General features: G+C 52.6%; 4 protein-coding genes across 4 annotated transcripts in view; all 4 read right to left on the bottom strand.

Annotated features, from left to right (window-relative positions):
* Window positions 1-25,157, bottom strand: part of LOC141749887 (protocadherin gamma-C5-like) — a 280,377-nt gene that overhangs the window by 155,462 nt on the left and 99,758 nt on the right. The window lies entirely within an intron of this gene.
* On the bottom strand, window positions 614-8,628 carry LOC141750017 (protocadherin gamma-A2-like). The gene is made up of 3 exons (XM_074604406.1): window positions 5,751-8,628; window positions 3,987-4,123; window positions 614-809 (listed from the first exon to the last, which is right to left on the bottom strand). The coding sequence occupies exons 1-3, from the start codon at window positions 8,604-8,606 to the stop codon at window positions 614-616; spliced, it is 3,189 nt and encodes a 1,062-aa protein (XP_074460507.1). The 5' UTR covers window positions 8,607-8,628.
* LOC141749892 (protocadherin gamma-B5-like) lies at window positions 8,858-13,501 on the bottom strand. Its single transcript, XM_074604155.1, has one exon. It carries the CDS (start codon window positions 13,471-13,473, stop codon window positions 10,996-10,998), a length of 2,478 nt encoding a protein of 825 aa, XP_074460256.1. The 5' UTR covers window positions 13,474-13,501; the 3' UTR covers window positions 8,858-10,995.
* LOC141750016 (protocadherin gamma-A10-like) lies at window positions 15,616-23,554 on the bottom strand. Its single transcript, XM_074604405.1, has 5 exons — window positions 20,761-23,554; window positions 19,448-19,493; window positions 17,436-17,488; window positions 17,039-17,140; window positions 15,616-15,702 (listed from the first exon to the last, which is right to left on the bottom strand). Exons 1-5 carry the CDS (start codon window positions 23,188-23,190, stop codon window positions 15,616-15,618), a joined length of 2,718 nt encoding a protein of 905 aa, XP_074460506.1. The 5' UTR covers window positions 23,191-23,554.

Here is a 25,157-nt window from a genome sequence, read left to right as displayed (position 1 = left end):
TCCTTCATTAGATCACATTGCTCAAATTTCTGTCCAACCTGACCTCGAAACCTTCCAAGGATGGCATATCCACTGCTTCTCTGGGAAACCTCTTCCAGTGCCTCACCTCCCTCATTGTAAAAAATTTCTTCCTTATGTCCAATTGAAACCTACCCTCTTACAGTTTAAATCCATTATCTCTTCTCCTGTCACAACAGACCCTGGTAAAAATCTGTTTCCATCTTTCTTAGAAGCCCCCTTTATATAATAAAAAGGAGCAATAAATTGTCCCCAGAGCCTTCTGTTCTCCAGGCTGAAGAACCTCTACTCTCTCAGACATTCTACATAGCAACTAGAAATGTTCCAGCCCTATCACCATTTTCCTGATCCTTCTCTGGACCTACTCTAACAGTTCCATGTCTTTTTCGACTGTGGGCCCCAGAGCTGTGCACAGCTCTCCAGGTGACGTCTTTTGTAAGTGGAGTAGAGGGGGAGAATAACCTCCCTTGACCTGCTGGCCACGCTACTTGTTATGCAGCTGAGGATACAATTGGCTTTCTGCGCAGCAAGTGCACATTGCCAGCTTGTGTCCCATTTGTCACTCACCAGTACCCCCAAGTCATTCTCCACAAGGCTATTCACAATCCCCCTCTATGTATCGAAACTCTGGATTGCACTGACCCAGGTGCAGGACCTCCCATTTGGCCTCATTGAACTTCATGACATTTGCAAGGACCAGCTTCTCCAGACTGTCCAGATCCCTCTGGATGACATCCCTTCTCTCCAGCTTATCAACTCCACCGCTTAGCTTGGAGTCATCTGCAAAATTCCTGTGGGATAACTGACTCCCTCACTCTGATCCCTCACTCCCACACTGATCACTCGCTCACTCTGTGTCATTGTGTGTGGTTTCACCACAGGCTGCAGCTAAGACCACGCAGCCGCCTGCTCACTCCCAGGGCTGGATGGGGGAGAAAATCAGAAGAGTAAGAGGGAGAAAACTCATGGCTCGAGACAAACGCAGTTTAAAGACACACACACAAGTACATGAGCAAAGCTCCTGAAAAACAAATTCATTCACCACTTCCCATTGGCAGGCAGGTGTTCAGCCCTCTCCAGGAAAGCAGGCCTCCATCAGGATTAATGGGAAGACAAACAACATAACTCCAAATGTCCCTCCTTTCCTTCTTCTTCCCCCAGCTTTATATACTGCACATGATGTCACATGGTATGGAATAGCCCTGTGGGCAGTTCAGGTCAGCTCTCCCAGCTGTATCCCCTCTTGTGCACTGCCAGCCTACTCACTGGCAGGGGTAGCATGAGGAGCAGAAAAGGCCTTGACTGCTTAGCACAATTAAAAATATATGTGTTTTACCAACACTTTTTCCATCACAAATCAAAAACATAGCACTGTACCAGATGCCAGTAGGAAAGTCAAGTCCATCCCAGATGAAACCACGACACTCATTCAGCAAGATATTATTGAGATACATTAAATAGTATTGGACACAGTACAGACCCTTGAGGAATACCACATGTTACCGGTTTCCTCTTGGACACTGTGCCACTGACTATAGCTCTTTTGATGCAGCCAGCCAGCAGATCCTTATCCATCTAACAGTCCACCTGTCCAACCCATATCTCTCCAACTCAGAGGCCACCATGCAATGGGACATGCGGTGGGGAACACCCTGCACTTGTTCCCCCACTGATCCCTACTCTGTTCATGGAAACCTTGGCTGGGCTGGGTTGCCACTCTGCACTTTGAAGACTGCAATAGAAATGGGTTTGCTTTCTTTCCCTACAAACAAGTGTGCCTCTGGCAGCACAGGTATGCACACAACAGCTGCCCTTCTTACAGCTGTGACCCTTCAAGGTGGGCACAGGAAGTGCCCCTGCACTCAGACAATTAGAAGCAATCTGACCTTCCCCATTTCATCAGACAGCCTGAGGACTGGCTCTAGCTCATGACAATCAAGGCAAGAGTTAAAAACATATACAAATTAACAGAAAAGGTGCAATAACATTTCTTAGCCCAAACTTATTGAGCACAAGGAACTGAAACTGCATAGTACCACAATCATGCACCTAACATAGTAACTACGACAGGCAGGGAAATGACCATCAGTTCTTCTATGATGTCACTGCCAACAGAGCTTCCCCATGTCTCCTCTACGACCCTACACAAGCTGCAGGCTTGCTTCTGACCCTCAGCATTGGCAAAAACATATCACAAGAGTATAATGCAGCAAGATCAAGACAAAAGGGAGGTAGATTTTTTCACCAACATTCTATGTAAAAAATAGAAGGACTGTAATGTACATGGACGATAAATATATGAACCAAAAAAGGAGTACACATCCAAGAGAGACCGGGGAAAATCTAAGAATCAACTTCTGGGGAATTTCCTCCCCTCTTTTATCACACGCACTGTTCCACAGAGATGGCACTTCTACTGACATCATGCTTTCATCCCCTCTCCCTAACACAACCAGAACACAAATATAACCTCACATCTCCTGCCTTCCACAAAAACAGAAGGATGAGCAAGAGGCACTAGCACACAACACGTGGATAAATGAAGATATGCCACTACTTCAAACTTAACCTACATACAGAGGAAACCAGGAGCTGAACAAAATCAGATCAGGAAGGCAAGGAACCATTAAAGACAAAGTCTTGCAGAGAAACCCACCGGGAAGTCTTCTCAGTCTTCACTGCTGGTGTTGAAATTCATCCCCCTGAGCACCTGCAAATCACTGATGTTTCAAGCACAAGTGCAAACCTAAGGTCTTCCTCTGGACTGCATCGTACAAGGGTTAATTTTAAGAAATAGTCATCAGTTCTCATCAACTTTTTCTACTCTGTGGCCTGCTCATCTGCAGACAAATATGGAGTTGTAAAAGTAAAGACTTATTATAGGCATCTTTCTCAAGGTACGTCATCCTAGGCTTCTTTAGGTGGCTGAAGGCTTGACAAGGGAAGAAAATATTTGCTACAAAACAACACCCACAGTTTCAAATTCAAAAGAGCTATGCAGCCATGGGGAAAATGAACCATGACCTTGCAGGACGCAAAGGCCTAAAAGAAAGTGTAATTACATCTATGAAGAAACTCCACATAGCTGTTTTCCAATGAAATACAGACAGATAAAGGAGCTTTCACTCAGGAATTAGACCCTTCTACCCATGCATCATCGTTCTAGATGCACTTTTATTGTGCAAATACTTTATGATTTTCAGAACAGGGAATCTCCAATCGCAGCATGAACGCCCAAGGCCTCGGCAGCAGGCATGAAATCAAACCACTGCTCAGCCAAATTTACAGTGACACACATATTTGCATGGTTCCGAGTCAGCCTCTCACCCTCCTTCCTCTGCTTTCACAGCCTTTACTTGACCACAGATAGTATCCAATATTTTGTCCAAATGTCAGCCACAGGCAAAAGACCATTACGTTCAGTGACACCTTAGGCAAACAGAGTCCATCAAAGTCTTTGTCTTGGCAGCTGAACAACTTCAAGGAATGAACGCCCACTGTTGCCCAAGCCGAACAATTACAAAAGATCTTTTAGGGTTTTAAATGTTACAAGCCACAATGAGGCCCAGATTTACACCTGGACAAAAATACTACTACTACTACTAATAATAACAATACAAACCAAATTAAATAATATGGAGAATAAGGATCACAACACGGATTTCAAATTATAGCAGAGCAAACTTCTTCACCTGACCTGTATCAGCACAGACAGAAATTTTCACCCTGACCAAACGTCTTGCAATGTGAAAATGACCTTTGCTGACAGACACCATTGAAGGAAAAGTTGCACACACAACTTCTCGTTACAGACAACAAGGATCGCAACATGGACACATGCAAAGAGATTTCTCTGCTCATCATACTCATTTGAAAAAATGACAAATGTTCTCAAGGGCATAAGTGATTTGCAGCTTAAATAGAGACCCAGCTGCCTAAGTATCACCCCAAAGACAGCGTCATCTGACCTCAGCACATTGGGCAAATTGGAAGACAGGTCACTCTCAAACCTTAATGTAAGGTTGGCATCAGTGCGCAATAACTGCCACTCATGGGAAACATCATGCAACAGGAAAGCAAACTGATGAACCCACGACTTGGCCAGCTGGAATATGAGTAGTGTGATATCCAAAAATGAGACACCTTCAGATTCATTTTACGTAGTCTAGCAACAAACCCTGATCATCCAAATTTGGAAATACACTCCAATGAGAGAAAAGATGCACAGACAACTTCTCTTTACCATGCATAGTATTTGACTTCTGTCCATGTGCATGTGACAAACAAGAGCATTTCTTCCAGTCATATTTAAAAAAAAAAACCAAACATGTCTACGGAAGTCTTTCCCTTTACAGCTGTAAACATGAAAGCCACATACGGGACAGTCAGACAAATATAGCAGATGAGATCTTCCACATGTTGTCAGAGAGAATCGCCCAGCTGACACATGCAGAAAGGAAGAGATCACAACATACGCTTCCAGATTATGGAACTTACAGTAGGTACATAATTCAGGTATTTAGTAGAAAACTAATACAGTTTGTTCTTCATAAAGCTCCCTTTATGTCATTTCTCCTAACTACACAATTCAGATGTTAGTTAAGAAATGATGACACCCTGCAATGACATGGGAAAAACCACCCAGGGCTCCCAATACAGCTGGAATAATATATGTGCTAGCAAAAATTCTTTGGGAAGATGCAATCGCATGACATCACACATGGACACTAAACAGGGAACACTGCAAATCTCTTGTGTCCTTCAACAGACCCTCACGAAGACTCCCAGGACTGTCATCTCCAACCATTCACAACTTGCATGGTGTCCTTTGACACTCATAATTTGAAAGCATATAACATCAAAGGTCCAGTTGCCCAGACCAGTTCTCTTCAACATGCACCAGAATCACCCCTGGACTTCACATCAATATCTTTACATCACTGCACTAAGAAGGAACGTATATTTGTCTACTCAACAGCCTTCCGGGAAGACACATGGTGGTTCTAAATGTAAATGAGGAGCTGTCCTCCAGAAAAGACGGAGTCAGTGAACATCTTCACAGGGCCAAGCCCCCTCCTTAGGTCTCCTCCCTTACCTTGAATCTCTCCCCTCCCACCCTCCTATGGCTCTTGCCATAGCATCTATCGTCAAGCCAAGACACATCTAGCTCTCTTTCAAAGAAGTCAAACTTAGAAGACAGGGAATCGGTGAAACACATCTCCCATTTCCTCCAATATCCCTTCATATGCAACCACCCAAGGACCTTCACAAATAGTCACAACTTCTACGGTTGTCCTTCATCTTCAAATCAGGCAGACAGACATCGACAAGGGACCAGTTGTTGCCCAGTCCCTTCCTCCACCCGGTGCACAAAGATCAAAGCATGAACGAATACAAAGACATATCGTTGCCCACCACGTTACCATGGAGAAACAGAAAGGCTGAGAACAGTGCAAACGACGAGCAGCTGAGTTATACAGGGAGCCATTAACAGTACCTTCCAAAACACTCTCATCCTACTCAAGCACAGGTGCTGTCGGGAAGATAGCTGACCCTGCTAATAAAGAAAACTGCCTTTTGCTGGTCATGCAATACATACCTTCAGAAGAGCTAATACTGACACATGTCGGGGACAAAAGGAGAAACGACCTGGCACATGATAACACCACAAAGCTCCACTCCAAGGAAGCTCCAGCCAACAGCTGCCCACTTCTCCTGCTTCACACACCTACTCTAACGCTGAGCAATGAGACCACGTTCACCTCCCCAGAGAAAGAGGCACCACCACACAGCGAGTTGGTAAACGAAGCTTTGCCTTCCTTGTAAATAAACCTCATCCTACAGACACGACAGAGAGCACGACTGGGAAAGGACAGAGAAGCGGGAGAGGGAGGCGTGGCAGAGCAAGCGTGGTGGGAGGAACTCACCGGGGGAGCGGCGGGGTCGGCGCGGCGGGCGCCGTCGGCGTCCTCGGCGAGCAGCGGCGCGGGCTCGTCGGGCGGCGGGCGCGCCGGGAGGGTGTCGCAGCAGCTGCCGCCCGAGAAGCGGAGCTGGCTCTTGCGCGAGTCGGCGGTGAGCGACACCTCGTGCGAGTAGGAGTGCAGGAAGGCGCGGACGCCGTCGATGCCCACGAAGTGCGAGGCCGGGACGCCGCGCAAGGCGCCGCTGCCCGCCGCCAGCAGCTGCGAGCGGCGCCAGCGCCGCAGGCGCAGCGCCAGCAGCAGCAGCAGGAAGGCGAGGAAGAGGCAGGACACGGCCGCCACGGCCAGCACCAGCCAGCGCGTCAGGCTGACGGACGGCTCGCCCGCCGCCGCCGCCGCCGCGCTGCCCAGCTCCGACAGCAGCTCGCCCACGCTCTCGGCCAGCACCACCGTCAGCGTGGCCGTGGCCGACAGCGCCGGACGCCCGTGGTCCTTCACCACCACCACCAGGCTCTGCCGCGCCGCGTCGCGGGACAGCGGCACCCGCGCCGTGCGCACCTCGCCGCTGTGCAGCCCCACGCGGAACAGCGCCGGCTCCGTCGCCTTCGCCAGCTCGTACGACAGCCACGCGTTCTGCCCCGCGTCCGCGTCCACCGCCACCACCTTGGCCACCAGCGCCCCGGGCTCCGCCGACCGCGGCGCCAGCTCCACGCCCGCCCAGCCCGCGCCCGACGCCGGCGGCGGGTACAGCACCTGCGGCGCGTTGTCGTTCTCGTCCACGATCACCAGGCGCACCGACACATTGCTGCTCAGCGACGGCGCGCCGCCGTCCTCCGCCCGCACCCACAGCCCCACCTCGCGCACCTCCTCGTAGTCGAAGGAGCGCAGCGCGTACAGCGCGCCCGTCTCCGCGTGCACCGACACGTACGACGACAGCGGCGCGCCCCGCACGCGCCCCTCCCACAGCCGGTACCGCACGCGCGCGTTCTGACCCCAGTCCGCGTCCGCCGCCCGCACCGTCAGCACCAGCGCGCCCGCCGCGTTGTTCTCGGCCACCCGCGCGCTGTACCGCGCCTCCGCGAACACCGGCGCGTTGTCGTTCACGTCCAGCACCCGCAGCGACAGCACCGCGCTGCTCCACAGCGGCGGCGAACCGCCGTCCGACGCCCGCACCGTCACGTTGTACTCCGACACCGCCTCACGGTCCAGCTCCTCAGTAGTCACCACGCGGTAGTAATTTTTAAACAACTTCTCTAGACGGAACGGGAGGCTCTCGGCGATGCTGCACCGCACCTGGCCGTTGGGGCCCGAGTCGCGGTCCTGCACATGCAGCAGGGCCACCACCGTCCCCGGCGAGGCGTCCTCAGAGATCGCGTTTAGCGCCGACGACACTGTCATTTCGGGTGCGTTGTCATTCACGTCTGTCACCGTGATTATGACTTTCGCTGTGTCGAAAAGTTCTCCTGCATCTCGTGCCTGCACCTGCAATTCATACAAGTCACCTTCCTCGAAGTCCAAGCTCCGCAACAGCGTAATCGCTCCCGTCTCAGAGTCCAGATGGAAATTTTTTGAGGCTTTCTCTGAGATTTTCTTCACCGAGAATTTCACGTGACAATTCATCCCTTCGTCGGCGTCGGTGGCCGTGACGGTGAGCAGGGCGGAGCCCACGGGCACGTCCTCCGCCACACGCACCGTGTACTCCGCCTGGCTGAACACAGGCGCGTTGTCGTTGGCGTCCAGCACCGCCACGCGGATCCGCGCCGTGCCCGTCCGCGACGGCTCGCCGCCGTCGCTCGCCCTCAGCACCAGCTCGTGAAAGGCCGCCTCCTCCCGGTCCAGCGCCTTCGCCAGCACCAGCTCGGGACGCTGGTCCCCGCCGGGGCCCGCCTGCACGGACAGCGAGAAGTGCTCGTCGCCACTCAGCTCGTACCTCTGCAGGGAATTCCGTCCCACGTCCGGGTCGTGAGCTTCGGCCAGGAGAAAACGCGACCCCGGGGCTGTTGTCTCGCTTATTCTCTCCTCCAGCTCTATTTCCTTGAAGCTGGGGGCGTTGTCGTTAATGTCCGTGATTTCCACTTCGATTCCATAAACCTTCATTTCCCCCTCCACTATCACCTCACAGCGCAGCACGCATTGCTGCACACTCTCGCACAGCTGCTCTCTGTCTATCCTCTCCGCCGTCACTAAATGTCCCGTCTTCCCGTGCAGGGCAAAATACCGCGTCCTACTTTCGGACAGAAGACGGACGCCGCCGTCTTGGATCGCCAGCAGGTCCAGCGCCAGGTCCTTAGCCACGTCGCCCACGAACGAGCCCTTCGGCATCTCCTCAGGAACCGAGTAGCGCGGCTGCCCCCACGCCGCCTCCCACGCTGCCACCAGGACACACCACAGCAGGGCTCGATTCAGCCGGCACCGCCACCTCCCCGCCACATACATCGTCGCCGCGGAACCGCCGCACTTTCCCCCTCCCACAGGACGATTGCAGCACGATACAGCTCCCTCTCTGGCTCCTTCCCCGGTTCGCCGCTCCCGGGAACTGTCGCCGGCCCCTTCGCCTCGTTGCAACACGGCTCCGCACGGCTCGGACGCTCGCAAAGCTACCGACCGCCCCAGCCAGCAGGCCTGCGAGCGAGCAAGCCGGGCCGCAGCGGGCGGGGCTGCCGTCATCGCTCCGGCCTTCCTCTCGCTCCTCTTCGGTCAACAGCGGCGCCCGCAGCCTCCTCCCGGCACTGCAGCCACCCAGCGCCGCCCGCCGCCCTTTCCCACGGGCAGCTCGCGGCGGTGGGACACTCGCCACGGACTCATCGCTTCGCGTCCACCGCGGATCTCCTGCGATGTCTTTTCTCCCTACCGAATTGGAAACACTTTTTGTAACGGTGATATATTATATCTGTTAATATTTCTGAATATAACGTGCAAAATACTGCGACCCTTATCCCATTAGTCCTGCAGCACAATCTCCATCATGATTTTTAAAGCTTTTTGTAGCAGTCCCGCTTGAATTACTTTTTCCTCACCCTCTCTGGAAATCAAAGGGGCGCCATACAGCTACATTAATTCCCCACATCCCGACCAATAGAACAAAGCACAAAGGAAGATCCTCCCTCAAAGGGAAAGCGGGGATTTCCGGCGTTGCCTTTTCTCTCTAAGCCCTTCTTTTCTTAAACGATGCATGTTATTTCTACCGCACAGGAAAAATGACTTGCTATTGGCTATAGATGGGAAGTAAAATAATTTTTCGTAATAAGATCTGTAGATTATTACGAGTTTCATCCCATTCCTCCAAAATCACGGTCCTCCTCAGGAATCTTTGTAGCAGGCATGCTTGAATCATTCGAACGAGGACAGCAAAACATAACTGGCTCTTCTATACAAAACGTGATATAAACATCGACCGCGCCGCGCAGAACCTGAGATATCAGGCTCAGCAACACCAGCGGGAGGCACTTTGATTTTTTTTTCAGAAACCACGGTGTAACAGATTGATGCTTACTAGTAACGCATTCATCTAATTCTTTAATCTTTATTTTGTAGGACACCTTTTCCACCAACTTCTGTACGACGGCACAAGACCCTGAACTCTGCATGGACCATTTTGAAATGTGCAAATGGACTTCATTCAAGTGCCTAATTGCTCTCATTTTGAGTATTTCACTCTCTATTTACATATGTTCTCAGGAAGGGTAGAGCCCTCCCCTTGTAAACAGGCAGACACAACTCTTTCAACAAGTTGCTCGCAGTTGTTCAGTCTAGCATTCCCCTCTCAAGGCGATCAACCAGGTGCAAGCACCTCTCTTCGGGAAAAGGGGAGAGGAAAACAAGACAGGCTCCGAAATGCTAAATGCGCTGTTTTTTCTCCCTTGAGATCTCATTCTACACTTTCACTTGTGTATGAAAGGCAAGATCAGAACGGGTTAAAAGAGGGAACAACCAAAGGGTATGGAAGAACATAAAAACAAAAGAAAACAAAACAGAACAAGAAAGAGAGAGAGAAATAACTGCACAAGGAACTCGTAAAAGTCATGCCTGGACAAAATTCATCCGTCTCATTCACGCTGCCATTTCTGCAGCAGCCTTCAGCCAAAAGACGAGAGGGTAAATGTCTGAAAAGGGGAGTATTTAGAACGTAGGAACAACCTCTAACTTCTCCATTCATGGAGCCACACCCACCTTTTCTTCGAAAGACAGAATTAACCAGCGGGTTTGTATACAGCTATCAACCAGGGCCAACTACAGCCGCTTCAGAAAAAAAGTGAACGGGAAGAAGAAACCTGTAACACCCAGCGTTCAACACACTTTCCCAACTCCGTCGTACAGAACCTTTAATTTACCGCATTCAGCGTTAATAAGTCATTCGACAGTTCTCTCTAAACCTCTTGCCTGAAGTCTGACCACCGAAGAACCAAGAAGTGCCACCGCTTGATTCCTGCTGGGAGTCGAAGGGGTATACCCCATTCCTTCCTTCACGGAGACGAGGATCAGCGCTCCCCAGACACATAGAATTAACGCGTCCCATTACTGCTACCATTTCTGCCATTTCTGCGGCAGCCTGCCACCAAAAGTTGGACAACACTCTCTCCTTTCGCTAGGGATGAAGAACCTGTCACGTTTCCATTAACGGAGCCACATCCACTTTTCCTTTGTGAGTCCAATACCGAACAAACATTAACCAACGGGTTTGTGTCTGGCCATCAAACAGGTACAAGTAAACGTTTTAGGGAAAAATTCGATCACAAAGGAAACATCTCCAACTGCAAGTGCTAACCCCGAGGCTGTCACGCCGAACCGGCGGATCTCGTTCTACACAATAAACATTCGCATTCACCCTTAATAAGTTAGACGACTTCAGGCACCACAAGAATTTGAGACAAAACCTCTCTGCTGAACATCAACCTGTGACTATCGAGAAACCAAGGAGTGCTTCTGGTAACGGCCTGCTCTAAATGGAATAAAGTTACCCCAGTCTTTCATTTCTTCAGGGACACAAGGACCAGCACTCCCCATCAACACCACCCCCCGAAATCCCAGGGGAACAGCCAAGGAGGTTCAGCACAGATCAAAGAAAACAGCGAGAGCGAGAGGGCTTACACACCTGCGGGGCGTCGGTGGGCGGCTCTCCCGCGCCGGCGCTGCTGCTCGGGCTCGGCTTCCCGCAGGGCTCCGTGCCGAGCAGCTCCTCCGCGGGCACGCTGGGCAGCGGCGGCGGCAGCCAAGCGCCCTCGGCCACGGCGCGGGCCGGCGCCACGCACAGGTTGTAGGAGTAGGGCAAGGTGCCCTCGCAGAAGTCGGCCGGGAAGGCGGCGCCGGGCACGGAGAAGCGCTGCGCGCCCAGGCAGCGCAGCACGGCGGGCGGCCCGGCCCGGCGCAGCCGCGCCAGCACGGCCAGCGCCACGCTCAGCAGGAAGAGGGCGGAGAGCAGCGCCAGCGCCAGCACCAGGTAGAACTGCAGCTCGGCCGGCGAGTCGGCGCCCGCCGCCCGCTCGCTCAGCTCCGGCAGCGCCTCCTGCAAGCTCTCGGCCAGCACCACGTGCAGCGTGGCCGTGGCCGACAGCGCCGGCTGCCCGTGGTCCTTCACCACGGCCACCACACGCTGCTTCGCCGCGTCCCTCTCCGACACGGCCCGCGCCGTCCGCACCTCGCCGCTGTGCAGCCCCACGCGGAACAGCGACGGCTCCGACGCCTGCACCAGCTCGTACGACAGCCACGCGTTGCGCCCCGCGTCCGCGTCCACCGCCACCACCTTGCCCACCAGGTAGCCGGCCTCGGCCGAACGCGGCACCACCTCGAACGCCGCCGGCAACGACGACGCTCCCGACCCCGACGCTCCCGCCGCCGGCGGCGGCCAGAGCACGCGCGGCGCGTTGTCGTTGCGGTCCAGCACGAAGACGCGCACCGTGGCCGTGGAGCTCCGCGACGGCGCCCCGCCGTCCTGCGCCCGCACCGCCACCGCGAACTCGCGGCACTGCTCGTAGTCGAAGGAGCGCTGCGCGTACACCGCGCCGCTCCGCGCCTCCACCGACACGTAGGGCGCCGCGCCCGCGCTGCCGCCCGCCAGCCAGTAGCTCACGCGCCCGTTGGCGCCCGCGTCCGCGTCCCGCGCGCGCACGCGCACCACCGGCGCGCCCGCCGCGTTGTTCTCCGCCACGTAGGCGCTGTAGGCCGCCTCCTCGAACATCGGCGCGTTGTCGTTCACGTCCGACACCTCCAGCACCAGCGACGCGCGGCTCGACAGCGACGGGCTGCCCCGGTCCCTGGCCACCACCGTCACTCGGTGCTCGGACGCCTGCTCGCGGTCCAGCGCGCTCGTCGTCACCACCTTGTACGACCCCACCGACGACGACACCATCGACAGCGGCGCCTCGCCCGACAGCTCGCACCACACCTGACCGTTCTCCCCGGAGTCACGGTCCCGCACTTTCAACAGGGCCACCACCGTGCCGGCCGGCGCGTCCTCGGGCACCGGGCTCGACACCGACGTCACTGTGATTTCGGGCGCGTTGTCGTTCACGTCCAGCACCTCCACTTCCACCTTGCAGTGCGCCACCAGACCGCCCCCGTCCCTCGCCTCCACGGCCAGGCTGAACGCACGCGTGTCCTCGAAGTCCAGCGCCTCCTGCAGCCTGATCGTCCCGCTCTCCGCCTCCACCACGAACTTCTGAAGCACCTTGGCCGGCGTTTCCCCGAAGCCGTAGGTGATGCGGGCGTTGGTGCCGGCGTCGGCGTCGGAGGCGGAGACGTTCAGCACCGTCGAGCCCGGCGGCGCGTCCTCGCGCAGGCTTGTGCGGTACCGGTCCTGCGCGAACACGGGTGGGTTGTCGTTGGCGTCCGTGACGTTGATGCAGAGCTGGGCGGTGCCGCTGCGGGGCGGATCGCCGCCGTCCACCGCCGTCAGCACCAGACGCAGGCTCTGCTTGCTCTCCCGGTCCAACGCATGGCGCAGCACCAGCTCCGCGAACTTGCTGCCGTCCTGGCTCTCCTTCACCTCCACCTCGAAGTATGCGTTGGTCTCCAGCTCGTAGCCCTGCAGTGAGTTGCTGCCCACGTCCGGGTCTTCTGCCATGCCCAAGTAGAACCGAGCGCCGGGAGGAGTCAACTCGTTGATCTCCAGCTGGAAATTGTCTCGCAAGAAGCGCGGCGCGTTGTCGTTGACGTCCTGGATGGCCACCTCGACGTGGAAAACGTTGAGCGGGTTCTGCACCAGCGCCTCGAAGCTGACGGAGCAGGACGCCGACTCGCCGCACATCTCCTCCCGGTCCAGCCTCTCGCTCACGTACAGGTTCCCGCTCTCCCCGCTCACCGTGAAGTATTGCTTCTCCGCGCTGAGCCGCAGCTTGCGTGCCGGCAGCTCCGCCGGGCTCAGCCCCAGGTCCCGCGCCAGCGGCCCCACCAGCGAGCCTCTGCCCAGCTCCTCGGGGATGGCGTACCGGATCCTCTCCGCCGCCGCCCGGCAGCACAACACCAGCAGCAAAGCTGGCAGCAGCACCGCTCGCACGAACGCTCGCCGCCTCTCACTCTGCCTCTGCCTCACCGCCATTGTCGCCAGAGCTTGCCGCACTCCTCCCTCCTGCCGCTTCCGCGACTTCGGCTCCGGCTCGGGCTGCGGCTGCGGCTTCAGCGCCGCTCCGTATCGGCCAACAGCGGCACCCGGAGGCGCCGCCACGACACAGCAGCCGGCCCATGCCCGTGCTTCCGGGGGCCGGGCTTTCGGCCGCTTTTCTGTGGCTGTTCCCAGCTTTGGGGTCTCTTTTTTTTTAGAATCACGAAGCGCGGAGGCACTTGCTTTCTGCAACTCCAAAGACTTTTAAAACTGAGATACGCTGTCAAGTACTTTTAAGTCATCTCCTTGAGTCGCAGTGAATAGTCGGTTGTAACTACTCATGGCAGAGTAATAAATAAATCAACTCAGTTGCTCTTCATAATATCAAGAAGCATCATAAGAGCAATAAAGGATGTCATATCGTTTCAGCACTCTTTCAGGTATTTCAATTCTGCTTTCCTGATATGGACTACCAAGAAGGAAGGATACCTGTTTCAGTAATCAATAAGCAATCAGGCACAGAATGAAGCAGAAGGTAGTGCTATCCTTTCATGATGGGCTGGCAAAGGGTTTCAATATTCACTGCATGTCTTTCTGTTGCTCATTGAAGTCTGTGATGTTTCACACTGTCGAATTAAATTTTAGGGAGAAGAACAATCACCCTCAGAAATGTATCACCCTAAAGGCAAGCTGTATAGCGATATGCTAAGATAGCAGAAAAACAATTGCATTTTTTTTGTCATTCCCAAAAGTTCCTTCTTTTTTTCGTCTCCATCCTTGAGGGGCAGAAATGGGAAAGTGCAAAGCCACGTTGAGTCTTTCATAGAATCATAGAATGGTTTGTGTTCCTTTAGAGATGATGGAGTCCATGTCTCTGCCCTGGTAGGCACATCCTTCACGAGTTCAGGTTGCTCAAAGCACCATTACACCTGTCCTTTGACCCTTTCAGTGCTGTTGCATCCACAACTTCTCTGGGCAACCTGTTCCACTGCCTCAACACTCTCATCATAAAACAGTTCTTCCTTTTCACCATTTGAAACCTATCCTCTTGCAGTTTAAAACCATTGCCCCTTTTGCTGTTAAGAAAGGGCCAGGTAAAAAGTCTTTCTCCAGCTTTCTTTTAAACCACCTTTGTATATTAAAAACGTATAATAAGGTCTCCCCAGAGCCTTCTGTTCTGCAACCTGAAGAACCTCAACTCTTTCAGAGTTCACTTCTCTTCTCTACAACCCATCACAACTGGCAGGTTTGACCCTCTCATAATTGGAAAAATATCTCCCAGAAATATGGAGCCATAAGTATAAACACACTATCATGGGGTCAGTCTTCTGAGAAAGGACAACATATTCTCTTTTACCTTCTGCTTCATTTTCCTCACACATAATATTCTGTCTTACGTGACTTTCATGACAGGAAAACCAGGATCACAGAAAAAATGTCACAGGCCTTGGCACCAGGCATGAAATCAAGCCATTGCTCAAACAAAACCACATTAACCCACCTATTTTCCTGGTTCCAAGACAGCCTCTCACCTTCCTTGCTCTACATTCACAGCCTTTAATAACCCCACAGACAGTATCCCATATTTTGGCTATCTGTCAGACACAGGAAAAAAAGCATTTCATTTCAGGGAAACACAAGTAAATGTTCTAAGGGGCATAAGGGATCTGCAACTCAGTTCAAGAATCAGTCTTAAGTATCAGCTCATAGACACCATCATGCACATGGGCACTTTGGATGTTATGTGACTCTGCAGCCATTAATGCAATATTTACATCTACGCCTAATAACTAGCATTGTCAGGAAATGCTGTACCAGACATGGCAGGTCATTAAATGAGCAACTGCCTCACACATGCTTCAAATAACAATTCCAAAACCAGAAATTTCTGACAAAAATACCCTCCCATCCCCTACATTCACACCAATTTTAATATTGACAAAACATCAGCAGTCATTTCACATTAGCAGGAAGCATGGATAACATCTGAAGATTGGTCGAGGCTGGGGAAACCTTTATACAACCAGGATAAAACTCCACATCACAGTCTTTCAAGGATATATAGATGGAAAGATGACATTTCATACAGCAGGTATTAGACACAGTGCCCAACCCTGAAGCGTGTTTGCACTTCCATGGTTACTGCTTGCAGACAAAATTCATCAGAGCGTTGTCATTCCCTTTCAGGAGTTTCTTAAAGGCAGCCTTAGTGTAAGTGACAGAGGCCTTGGCAGCAGGCGTGAAATTATACCATAGCCCAGCCCAATGGAGTGTACAACCTCCTTTCTTCCTGTTTCAAGGACACTGTCTCACCAATGCCGCATGGACTTCTCACCACGTGCATGCAACAAGCATAGCATTTCTTCCAGTGACACATTATCAGACACACATTTTAGGACACATTACCAAACACAGAGGGGCAAACCTTTACCTCTTTGCAACAAGCAAGGGCAAGAATTAAACCAGAATTCACAGGAAACCTCATGGAACAGGAAAGTAAACTGATGAACCCACAACTTCGCCAGCTGGAGTCCAAACTACTATGCGATATCCAGAAATAAGACACTTTGAGACCTATTTTCCATAGGCCAGGAAGAAACCCTGAGAACTGACAAAACACATGCCTTCCCTCCACCAGTACCTTCTCACACACAGCACCCCAGACACTCTTCTCAAACCATTCAGAGCTTGCATGGTTGTTGATCTTCCTAATTTGCAGATGGACTCCACCCAAAGAACAGTTGCACAGACAACATCTCCTTACCATGGATAATATTTGACTTCTCAGCTTCTGTATGTAACAAGGAAGAGCATTGCTTACAGTAACCCTTTATGGAAACATGTCTGTGAAAGCTCTTTGCAGCTGTAAACATGAAAGACACCTACAGGACAGTCAGACAAATGTAACAGATGGCATCTTCCACACATTATCTCAAAAGGCAGCCCACCTTCAGCACATCAAAAAAAGGAAGGCAAGAAGTTAACACCTGCAAAAAGGAAGGGATTACAACATAGTCTTCTACATTATGGCACTTAGAGTTGAAACACAATTAAGGTATTTAGTAGGAAAAGAGTACACAGTTGGCTCCTCCACAGTTCCCCTTATGGATTTATCATAAGTACATCAATAAAATGTTAGTTAAACATTGATGACAACATGCAAACACACAGGAAGCACCTCCCAGAGCTCCCAATATCTCCGACGAAACTTATATGGGAAGAAGACATCTGCATTGCTCTTCTCCAACCCCACACAACTTCCATGGAGTTTTGGCAAGCACATGACTTCAAATGTCCAACTTTCTAGACCATTTTTCCACAAACTGCACGAGCACCAGGACACAAACTTCACGTACATATCTTGACATCTCTGTACTAAGAAGGAAAATAGATTTGTGTGTTGACTGCACTTTAGAAAAGAAACATCAAGGTTCTAAAAGTAAAAGAGGATTTGTCCTCCAGGAGACACTGGGTCAGTGAACAGTGTGTAACACAGTAATGCATAATAAAATACAAAGCCCCGCTCTAAAGAAACTCAAGTCAACAGTTAACTCCACTTTACCTGCCTCTCATACCAACTATGAGTCTGAGCAATAATCCCACGGGTATCAAGTGCACATTGCCAGCTCATGTCCTTTTTGTCACCTACCACTACCCTCAAGTCCTGCTCCACAAGGGTACTCTCAGTAACCCAGTCTGTATTGAAACTGGGGACTGCCCTCACCCAGGTGCAAGACCTTGAGCTTGGCCTTCTTCAACTTCATTATGTTCACATGGGCCCACTCTGTCAGCCTGTCCAGGTCCCTCTGGATGGCTTCCCTTCCCTCCAGTGAATCAATATTACCACTCAACTTGGTGTTGTCTGCAAACTTGCTGCGCGATCACTCCTACCATCTATGTCATTGTTGTAGGATAACCACAGCCAGCAGCTTAGACTGTACAGACTCTTGCTCACTTACCTGGTTGGGATGGTGGAGGCAATCAGAAGGAGAAAAGCGGGAAGACTCATGGGCTGAGAAAAAGACAGTTTAATAAGTAAAGAAAATGTCGCACACACAAGCCAAGCAAAATAAGGAGTCCTTTCACCACTTCCTATCAGTAGGCAGCTCTTCAGACATCTCCAGGAAAGTAGGGCTCCATCACACATAATGGTTACTTGAGAAGACAAATGCCATAACTCCAAAAATCCCACCCTTCTCTCTTCTTCCACCAGTTCTATATACGGAGCACGACGCCACAAGGTATGGAATAGTCCTTTGGTCAGTCTGGGTCAGCTGTCCCGGCTGTATCCCCACCCAACTTCTTGTGCACTCCCAGCCTATTCGCTGGTGGGGGTGGTAGGAGGAGCAAAAAAAAGGCCTTGACTGCTTATCACAACCAAGAACATCGCTGTTATACCAACACTATTTCCATCCCAAATCCAAAACATAGCACTACACCATCTGCTAGCAAGAACATCACATCCATCCCAGATGAAACCATGACACTCATTGAGGAAGATATTATTGAGATATATTAAATAGTATTGGTCCCAGAATGCACCCTTGAGGAACACCCCATGTTACTGGAGCCCACCTTGACAGTGAGCCACTGACTATAACTCTTTCCTATATTAAATATTATAAAATATATACTGCCTACTATATTAAATTCTATTGGAACAGATAGGAACTGATCAGGTGCAATAATATATCTTAGGCCAAACATATTCAGCGGAAGGAATTGAAACTGCATAGTACCACAACCATGTACCAACAGACTAACTATGACTGGCAGGGAAATGACCATCAGTTCTTCTTTGACACCCCTGCTAACAGAGCTTCCCCAAGTCTTCTCTACACACAACATGTGGCTGAATGAAGATACGCCACTACTTTAAACTTAACCTACATACAGAGGAAACCAGGAGCTGAACAAAATCAGATCAGGAAGGCAAGGAACCATTAAAGACAAAGTCTTGCAGAGAAATTCGCCGGGAAGTCTTCTTCATCTTCAGTGCTGGTGTTGAAATTCATCCCCCTGAGCACCTGCAAATCACTGATGTTTCAAGCACTAGTGCAAACCTAAGGTGTTCCTCTGGACTGCATTGTACAAGGGTTCATTTTAAGAAATACTCAACAGCTCTCATCAACTTTTTCTACACTGTAGCCTGCTCATCTGCAGACAAATATGGAGTTGTGAGTATAAACACTTATCATAGACCTCTATCTCAATTTAAGTCATCCTAGGCTTCTTCAGGTGGCTGAAGGCTTGACAAGGGAAGAAAATATTTGCTACAAAACAACACCCACAGTTTCAAATTCAAAACAACTATGCAGCCATGGGGAAAATGAACCATGACCTTGCAAGACGCAAAGGCCTGAAAGAAAGTGTAATTACATCTATGAAGAAACTCAACATAGCTATGTTCCGATGAAATACAGATGGACAAAGGAGCTTTCACTCAGGAATTATGACCCTTCTACCCATGCATCATCATTCTACATGAATTTTTATTGTGCTAATACTTTAAAATTTTTCATGACAGGGAATCAAGAATCAGAGTATCAATGCCACAGGCCTCAGCAGCAGGCATGAAATTAAACCACTGCTCAGCCAAAACCACAGTGACACACCTATTTGCACGGCTCGGAGCCAGCCTCTCACTCTCCTTCCTCTGCATTCACAGCCTTTACTTGACCACAGACAGTATGCAATATTTTGTCCAAATATCAGCCACAGGCAAAAGAGCATTACATTCAGTGACAACCTAGGCAGAGTCCATCAAAGTCTTTGTCTTGGCAGCAGAACAAGTTCAAGGAATGGATATTCAGATCATCACAATGAGTACGGCAAAAAGTGAACACCCACAGAAAGGAGGGGATCACTACATACTCTTCTAGAATATGGCATGCAAAGGCGGCACCTAAATCATGTATTTAGAAGGTAGGAAATACACAGTTAGCTCTTCCCAAAGCTCCCATTATGTCACTTGTCATAAGTACATAATTCATTGTTTGGTAAGCATTGATAACAACCTGCAGAACCAGAGGAAGAACATCCCAGGGCTCCCAAGACCGCTGGAATCACATGTCCTCTAGCCAAATTTCTTTGGGAAAATGAAACTCACATTTTATGATACTACAGCAGGTCAGTGAATGATGAAGGGTGTAAACATATCTCTTGTGCCTCTAGCATGCAGCTCCCACCACTCTCATCTCCAACCCTTCACGACTTGCATGGTGTTCTTTGACCCTTATAATTTGCAAGCACACAACACAAAAGAGCCAGGTGCCCCAAAACATTTCTCTTCACCTTTCATAAGGAGCACTCCATGGACTTTACATAGATATCTTCACATCTCCACACTGAGAAGGAAGATACAATTGTCTGCTCATGATGCTTCAGAGAGGAAACATCAGAAGCCTACAGGGAAAAGGAGAGCGGTCCTCCAGGGGAGACTGGATCAGCGAACATCTGCATCCCCCTCCTTACATCCTCCCTCACACCTTGAATATCTCCCTCCCACCCTCCTATGGCTCTTCCCATATGCTTGTGTCAACCCAAGACACAAGCAGAGGCTTTTCAATAAATCAGCCTTAAAAGACAGGGAATCATTAAAACATATCTCCTGTGAAGTACACCTTCATGTGCAGCCACCCAACTTCTACGACTTTCTTTCATCTTCACCAGAGGCACACAGACATCTACAAGGGACCGGTTGTATCGAGGCCCATTCTTCCACTCTGTGCACAAACATCAAAGCTTGGACGAATACAAAGACATTTTGTTGCCCACTACGCTATCATGGAGAAAAAAAAGGCTGAGAAGAGCAGAAAGGAGGAGCAGGTGAGTTATACAGGGGGACATTAACAGTCCCTTCTAAAACACCCTCATCCTACTCAAGCACAGGTGCTGTCGGGAAGATAGCTGACCCTGAAAATAACTAACATTTCCTTTTACTGACAATACATAGGTTCAGAAGAGCTAACACTGACACACGATGGGGACAAAAGGAGAAACGACCTGGCACATGATAACAACACAAAGGTTCACTCCAAGGAAGCTCCAGCCAACAGCAGCCCCACCTCTCCTGCCTCCCACACCTACTCTAACGCTGAACAACGAGACCAAGTTCACCTCCCCAGAGAAAGAGGCACCACCACACAGCGAGTTGATCAACGAAGCTCTGCCATCCTTGTAACTAAACCTCATCGTACAGACACGACAGAGAACACGGGTGGGAAAGGACAGAGAAGAGGGAGAGGGAGGCGTGGCAGAGCAAGCGTGGTGGGAGGAGCTCACCGGGGGAGCGGCGGGGTCGGCGCAGCGGGCGCCGTCGGCGTCCTCGGCGAGCAGCGGCGCGGGCTCGGCGGGCGGCGGGCGCGCCGGGAGGGTGTCGCAGCAGCTGCCGCCCGAGAAGCGGAGCTGGCTCTTGCGCGAGTCGGCGGTGAGCGACACCTCGTGCGAGTAGGAGTGCAGGAAGGCGCGGACGCCGTCGATGCCCACGAAGTGCGAGGCCGGGACGCCGCGCAAGGCGCCGCTGCCCGCCGCCAGCAGCTGCGAGCGGCGCCAGCGCCGCAGGCGCAGCGCCAGCAGCAGCAGCAGGAAGGCGAGGAAGAGGCAGGACACGGCCGCCACGGCCAGCACCAGCCAGCGCGTCAGGCTGACGGACGGCTCGCCCGCCGCCGCCGCCGCCGCGCTGCCCAGCTCCGACAGCAGCTCGCCCACGCTCTCGGCCAGCACCACCGTCAGCGTGGCCGTGGCCGACAGCGCCGGACGCCCGTGGTCCTTCACCACCACCACCAGGCTCTGCCGCGCCGCGTCGCGGGACAGCGGCACCCGCGCCGTGCGCACCTCGCCGCTGTGCAGCCCCACGCGGAACAGCGCCGGCTCCGTCGCCTTCGCCAGCTCGTACGACAGCCACGCGTTCTGCCCCGCGTCCGCGTCCACCGCCACCACCTTGGCCACCAGCGCCCCGGGCTCCGCCGACCGCGGCGCCAGCTCCACGCCCGCCCAGCCCGCGCCCGACGCCGGCGGCGGGTACAGCACCTGCGGCGCGTTGTCGTTCTCGTCCACGATCACCAGGCGCACCGACACGTTGCTGCTCAGCGACGGCGCGCCGCCGTCCTCCGCCCGCACCCACAGCCCCACCTCGCGCACCTCCTCGTAGTCGAAGGAGCGCAGCGCGTACAGCGCGCCCGTCTCCGCGTGCACCGACACGTACGACGACAGCGGCGCGCCCCGCACGCGCCCCTCCCACAGCCGGTACCGCACGCGCGCGTTCTGACCCCAGTCCGCGTCCGCCGCCCGCACCGTCAGCACCAGCGCGCCCGCCGCGTTGTTCTCGGCCACCCGCGCGCTGTACCGCGCCTCCGCGAACACCGGCGCGTTGTCGTTCACGTCCAGCACCCGCAGCGACAGCACCGCGCTGCTCCACAGCGGCGGCGAACCGCCGTCCGACGCCCGAACCGTCACGTTGTACTCCGACACCGCCTCACGGTCCAGCTCCCGCGCCGTCACCACGCTGTAGTAGCTGCCCCGAGAGCTCCGCAGCTGGAAAGGGATGCCGTCGTCGAGCGAGCAGGTCACCTGGCCGTTGGGGCCCGAGTCGCGGTCCTGCACGTGCAGCAGGGCCACCACCGTCCCCGGCGGGGCGTCCTCAGAGATCTCGCTCAGTACAGACCTCACCGAAATCTCGGGTGTGTTGTCATTCACGTCTGTCACCATGATCGCAACTTTTGCTGTGTCGAAAAGCTCTCCTCCATCGTGTACCTGCACTTCGAGTTCATGTGAGGAGATCTCCTCGAAGTCCAAATCGTCCTTAAGAAATATTTCTCCTGTCTCAGAGTCCAGGGAAAAAAGATTCGACGCCCGGTCTGAAATTTTATGGAAACTGTATTTCACGTCGCCGTTCATCCCCTCGTCGGCATCGATGGCCGTGACGGTGAGCAGGGCGGAGCCCACGGGCACGTCCTCCGCCACACGCACCGTGTACTCCGCCTGGCTGAACACGGGAGCGTTGTCGTTGGCGTCCAGCACCGCCACGCGGATCCGCGCCGTGCCCGTCCGCGACGGCTCCCCGCCGTCGCTCGCCCTCAGCACCAGCTCGTGAAAGGCCGCCTCCTCCCGGTCCAGCGCCTTCGCCAGCACCAGCTCGGGACGCTGGTCCCCGCCGGGGCCCGCCTGCACGGACAGCGAGAAGTGCTCGTCACCGCTCAGCTCGTACCTCTGCAGGGAATTCCGTCCCACGTCCGGGTCGTGTGCCCCGGCCAGGGGAAATCGCGACCCCGGGGCTGTCGTCTCGCTCATTCTCAGTTCCGTTTCTTTCTCTCGGAAGCTGGGGGCGTTGTCGTTAATGTCCCTGATTTCCACTTCGATTTCATAAAGCTTCATCTCCCCCTCCACGATCACCTCACAGCGCAGCACGCATTGCTGCACACTCTCGCACAGCTGCTCTCTGTCTATCCTCTCCGCTGTCACTAGATGTCCCGTCTTCCCGTGCAGAGCGAAATACTTGGTCTTACCTTCGGAGACAACGCGGACGCCGCGGTCTTGGAGCGCCGGCAGGTCCAGCGTCAGGTCCTTAGCTACGTCGCCCACGAACGAGCCCTTCGGCATCTCCTCGGGAACCGAGTAGCGCAGCTGACCCCACGCCGCCTCCCACGCTGCCATCAGGACACACCACAGCAGGGCTCGCTCCTGCCGGACCCAGAGCCTCCTCGCCGCAAACATCTCCGACGCGGAACCGCAGCCCGCCGTTTCGCCTCCCGATCCGTCTCGGAGACGGGTTCGCCTCTCCCGGGCGGTGCCGCCGGCCCCTCCACCTCGTTGCACTACGGCTCCGCACGGCCCGGACGCTCCGAGACCGCCCACCCGCCCGCCCGCCCATCCAGGCAGACAGCGAGCGAGCCTGGCCGCAGCGGGCGGGGCTGCCTGCACCCTCCGTCCTTCCTCTCGTTCCTCCTCGGTCAACAGCGGCGCCCGCAGCCTCCTCCTGGCACTGCAGCCACCCAGCGCTGCCCTTTCCCACAGGCAGCTCACGGCGGCGAGACACTCAACACGGACACATCGTTTCCCCTCCTCCGGGATTCTCCTGCGATGTCTTTTCTCCAGCCCATCTCTCCTTTGTTCCCCGAGGATCCCATGACCAGCAGGGAGGCAGACACTTACTGTGGTTGTGGTATTTCTACCACACGGGAAAAACGAATTGGTAATGGCGAGAGATGTACGGTAATATATGACGTGTAAAGTACTGCGACCCTTATCGCATTAATCCGACAGCACAATCTCGATCACGAATTGCACAGCTTTTTTTAGCGGTCGTGCTAAATGACGTTTCCCTCACGGTTTCTGCAGATCAAAAGGACGTCCTACAGCCACATTAGTCCCCACATCACGACTAAGAAAACAAAGCAACAATGAAGATCCTCCCTCAAAGGGAGGGCAGGGATTTCCGGGCAGAGCATTTTCTCTACGCCCTTCTTTTATTTAACGACGCATATTATTTCTACCGCAGAGGAAATATGACTTTCTACTGCAGAAAGATGTAGAGTGAAATATTTTTTTTGCTAATATGACGAGTAGAATATTATGAGTCTTATCGTATCCGTCCCAAAGCACAGACCTCATCAGAACATGTTGTAGCAGTCATGCCTGAATGATTGGTACAAGGACGGCAAAAGAAAACATGCTCTGCTATAAGAAAACGTGATATTCAGACCAACTCCGTCCCGGACAACGTGAGATATCGGGGTCACTAACCCACGCAGTCGGAACTTCAATGGTATTAATTTTAATTTTTTTTAGATTTTAAAAAATGTTTAACGTTTTTAATAGCGGTTGAAGAGATTGATGCTTATCAGTAAAGCATTCATCTAATTCATGTATCTTCATGATCGTAGGACATACGATCGTAGGATCGTATTCAACCAAATACTGTAGGGTGGCTGAAAACAAGTATGGCTGCACACCATAAACTGACATTTTGAGTTTTTCCTTGTCCGTTTATTTATGTTCTCAGGGTGGGTAGAGCCCCCCCCCTTCTAAATTGAATTACACTGAGATGTTGGTACATATACAGAGAAAGCTAACACTGGAGCAGGAAAGTTGAAGGACTTCAACGTGTGGTTTCCCTTTTGAAGAGCACACATTACATTTAATCGAGTAATTAGATAGCTTGAACGACCATGGAGGGAGATTGATTTTCTCACAAATGATGATGTAAGAGATTGATGCTCAGTAGTAAAGCATTCGTCTAATTCTTGAGTCTTCACATTGGTAGGTCACCTTTTCAAGCAAATACTGTAAGACGGCTAAAGGACAAGTACGGCTGCACACCCTGAACTATGCGGACCATGGACTTGGTTCAAGTGCCTAATTGCTGTCAGTTTGAGCATTTCCTCCTCGTTTTACCTATGTCCTCAGGCCTCCACTTGTAAACAGGAGGACATAACAACTGCTTCAAAAAGTGGCCAAGAGACCGAATTGCCCAGTCTAGTATTCCTCTGTAAGCGCGATCAACCTGGTCCAAGTACTTCTCTTTGGGAAAAGGGGAGCTGAAAAGAAGGGCTCTGAAACACTAAACGTGATTATTTTGTTTTTCTTGAGATCCTGTTCTACACCTCCACGTGTGTATGAAAGACAGATAAGGAAACGGTAAAAAAAAGGGACTACCTCCCGGATGGAAGAAAAAAGAACTC

The sequence above is a fragment of the Larus michahellis genome, chromosome 11 (genome assembly GCF_964199755.1).
Source record: "Larus michahellis chromosome 11, bLarMic1.1, whole genome shotgun sequence".
Taxonomy (NCBI): Eukaryota; Metazoa; Chordata; class Aves; order Charadriiformes; family Laridae; genus Larus; species Larus michahellis.
The sequence above is the reverse complement of the archived record's forward strand: the minus strand, read 5'-3'. Positions and strand labels throughout refer to the sequence as shown.

Excerpts from the sequence above, each read along its gene's own strand:
- LOC141750017 (XM_074604406.1), bottom strand. The coding sequence starts at position 8,606 with ATGACGGCAGCCCCGCCCGCTGCGGCCCGGCTTGCTCGCTCGCAGGCC. Across the intron at positions 4,124-5,750 it reads TCTCATTGCTCAGCGTTAGA|CTGGCCAAGTCGTGGGTTCA; the intron begins GTAGGTGTGTGA and ends CTCATATTCCAG. Across the intron at positions 810-3,986 it reads AATTTGCCCAATGTGCTGAG|GAATTTTGCAGATGACTCCA; the intron begins GTCAGATGACGC and ends GTTATCCCACAG.
- LOC141749892 (XM_074604155.1), bottom strand. The coding sequence starts at position 13,473 with ATGGCGGTGAGGCAGAGGCAGAGTGAGAGGCGGCGAGCGTTCGTGCGA.
- LOC141750016 (XM_074604405.1), bottom strand. The coding sequence starts at position 23,190 with ATGTTTGCGGCGAGGAGGCTCTGGGTCCGGCAGGAGCGAGCCCTGCTG. Across the intron at positions 17,141-17,435 it reads GCCTCCACCATCCCAACCAG|GACTTGAGGGTAGTGGTAGG; the intron begins GTAAGTGAGCAA and ends CTTGTGGAGCAG. Across the intron at positions 15,703-17,038 it reads ATAGTTGGTATGAGAGGCAG|GCCTCTGTCACTTACACTAA; the intron begins GTAAAGTGGAGT and ends CCTGCTGCCAAG.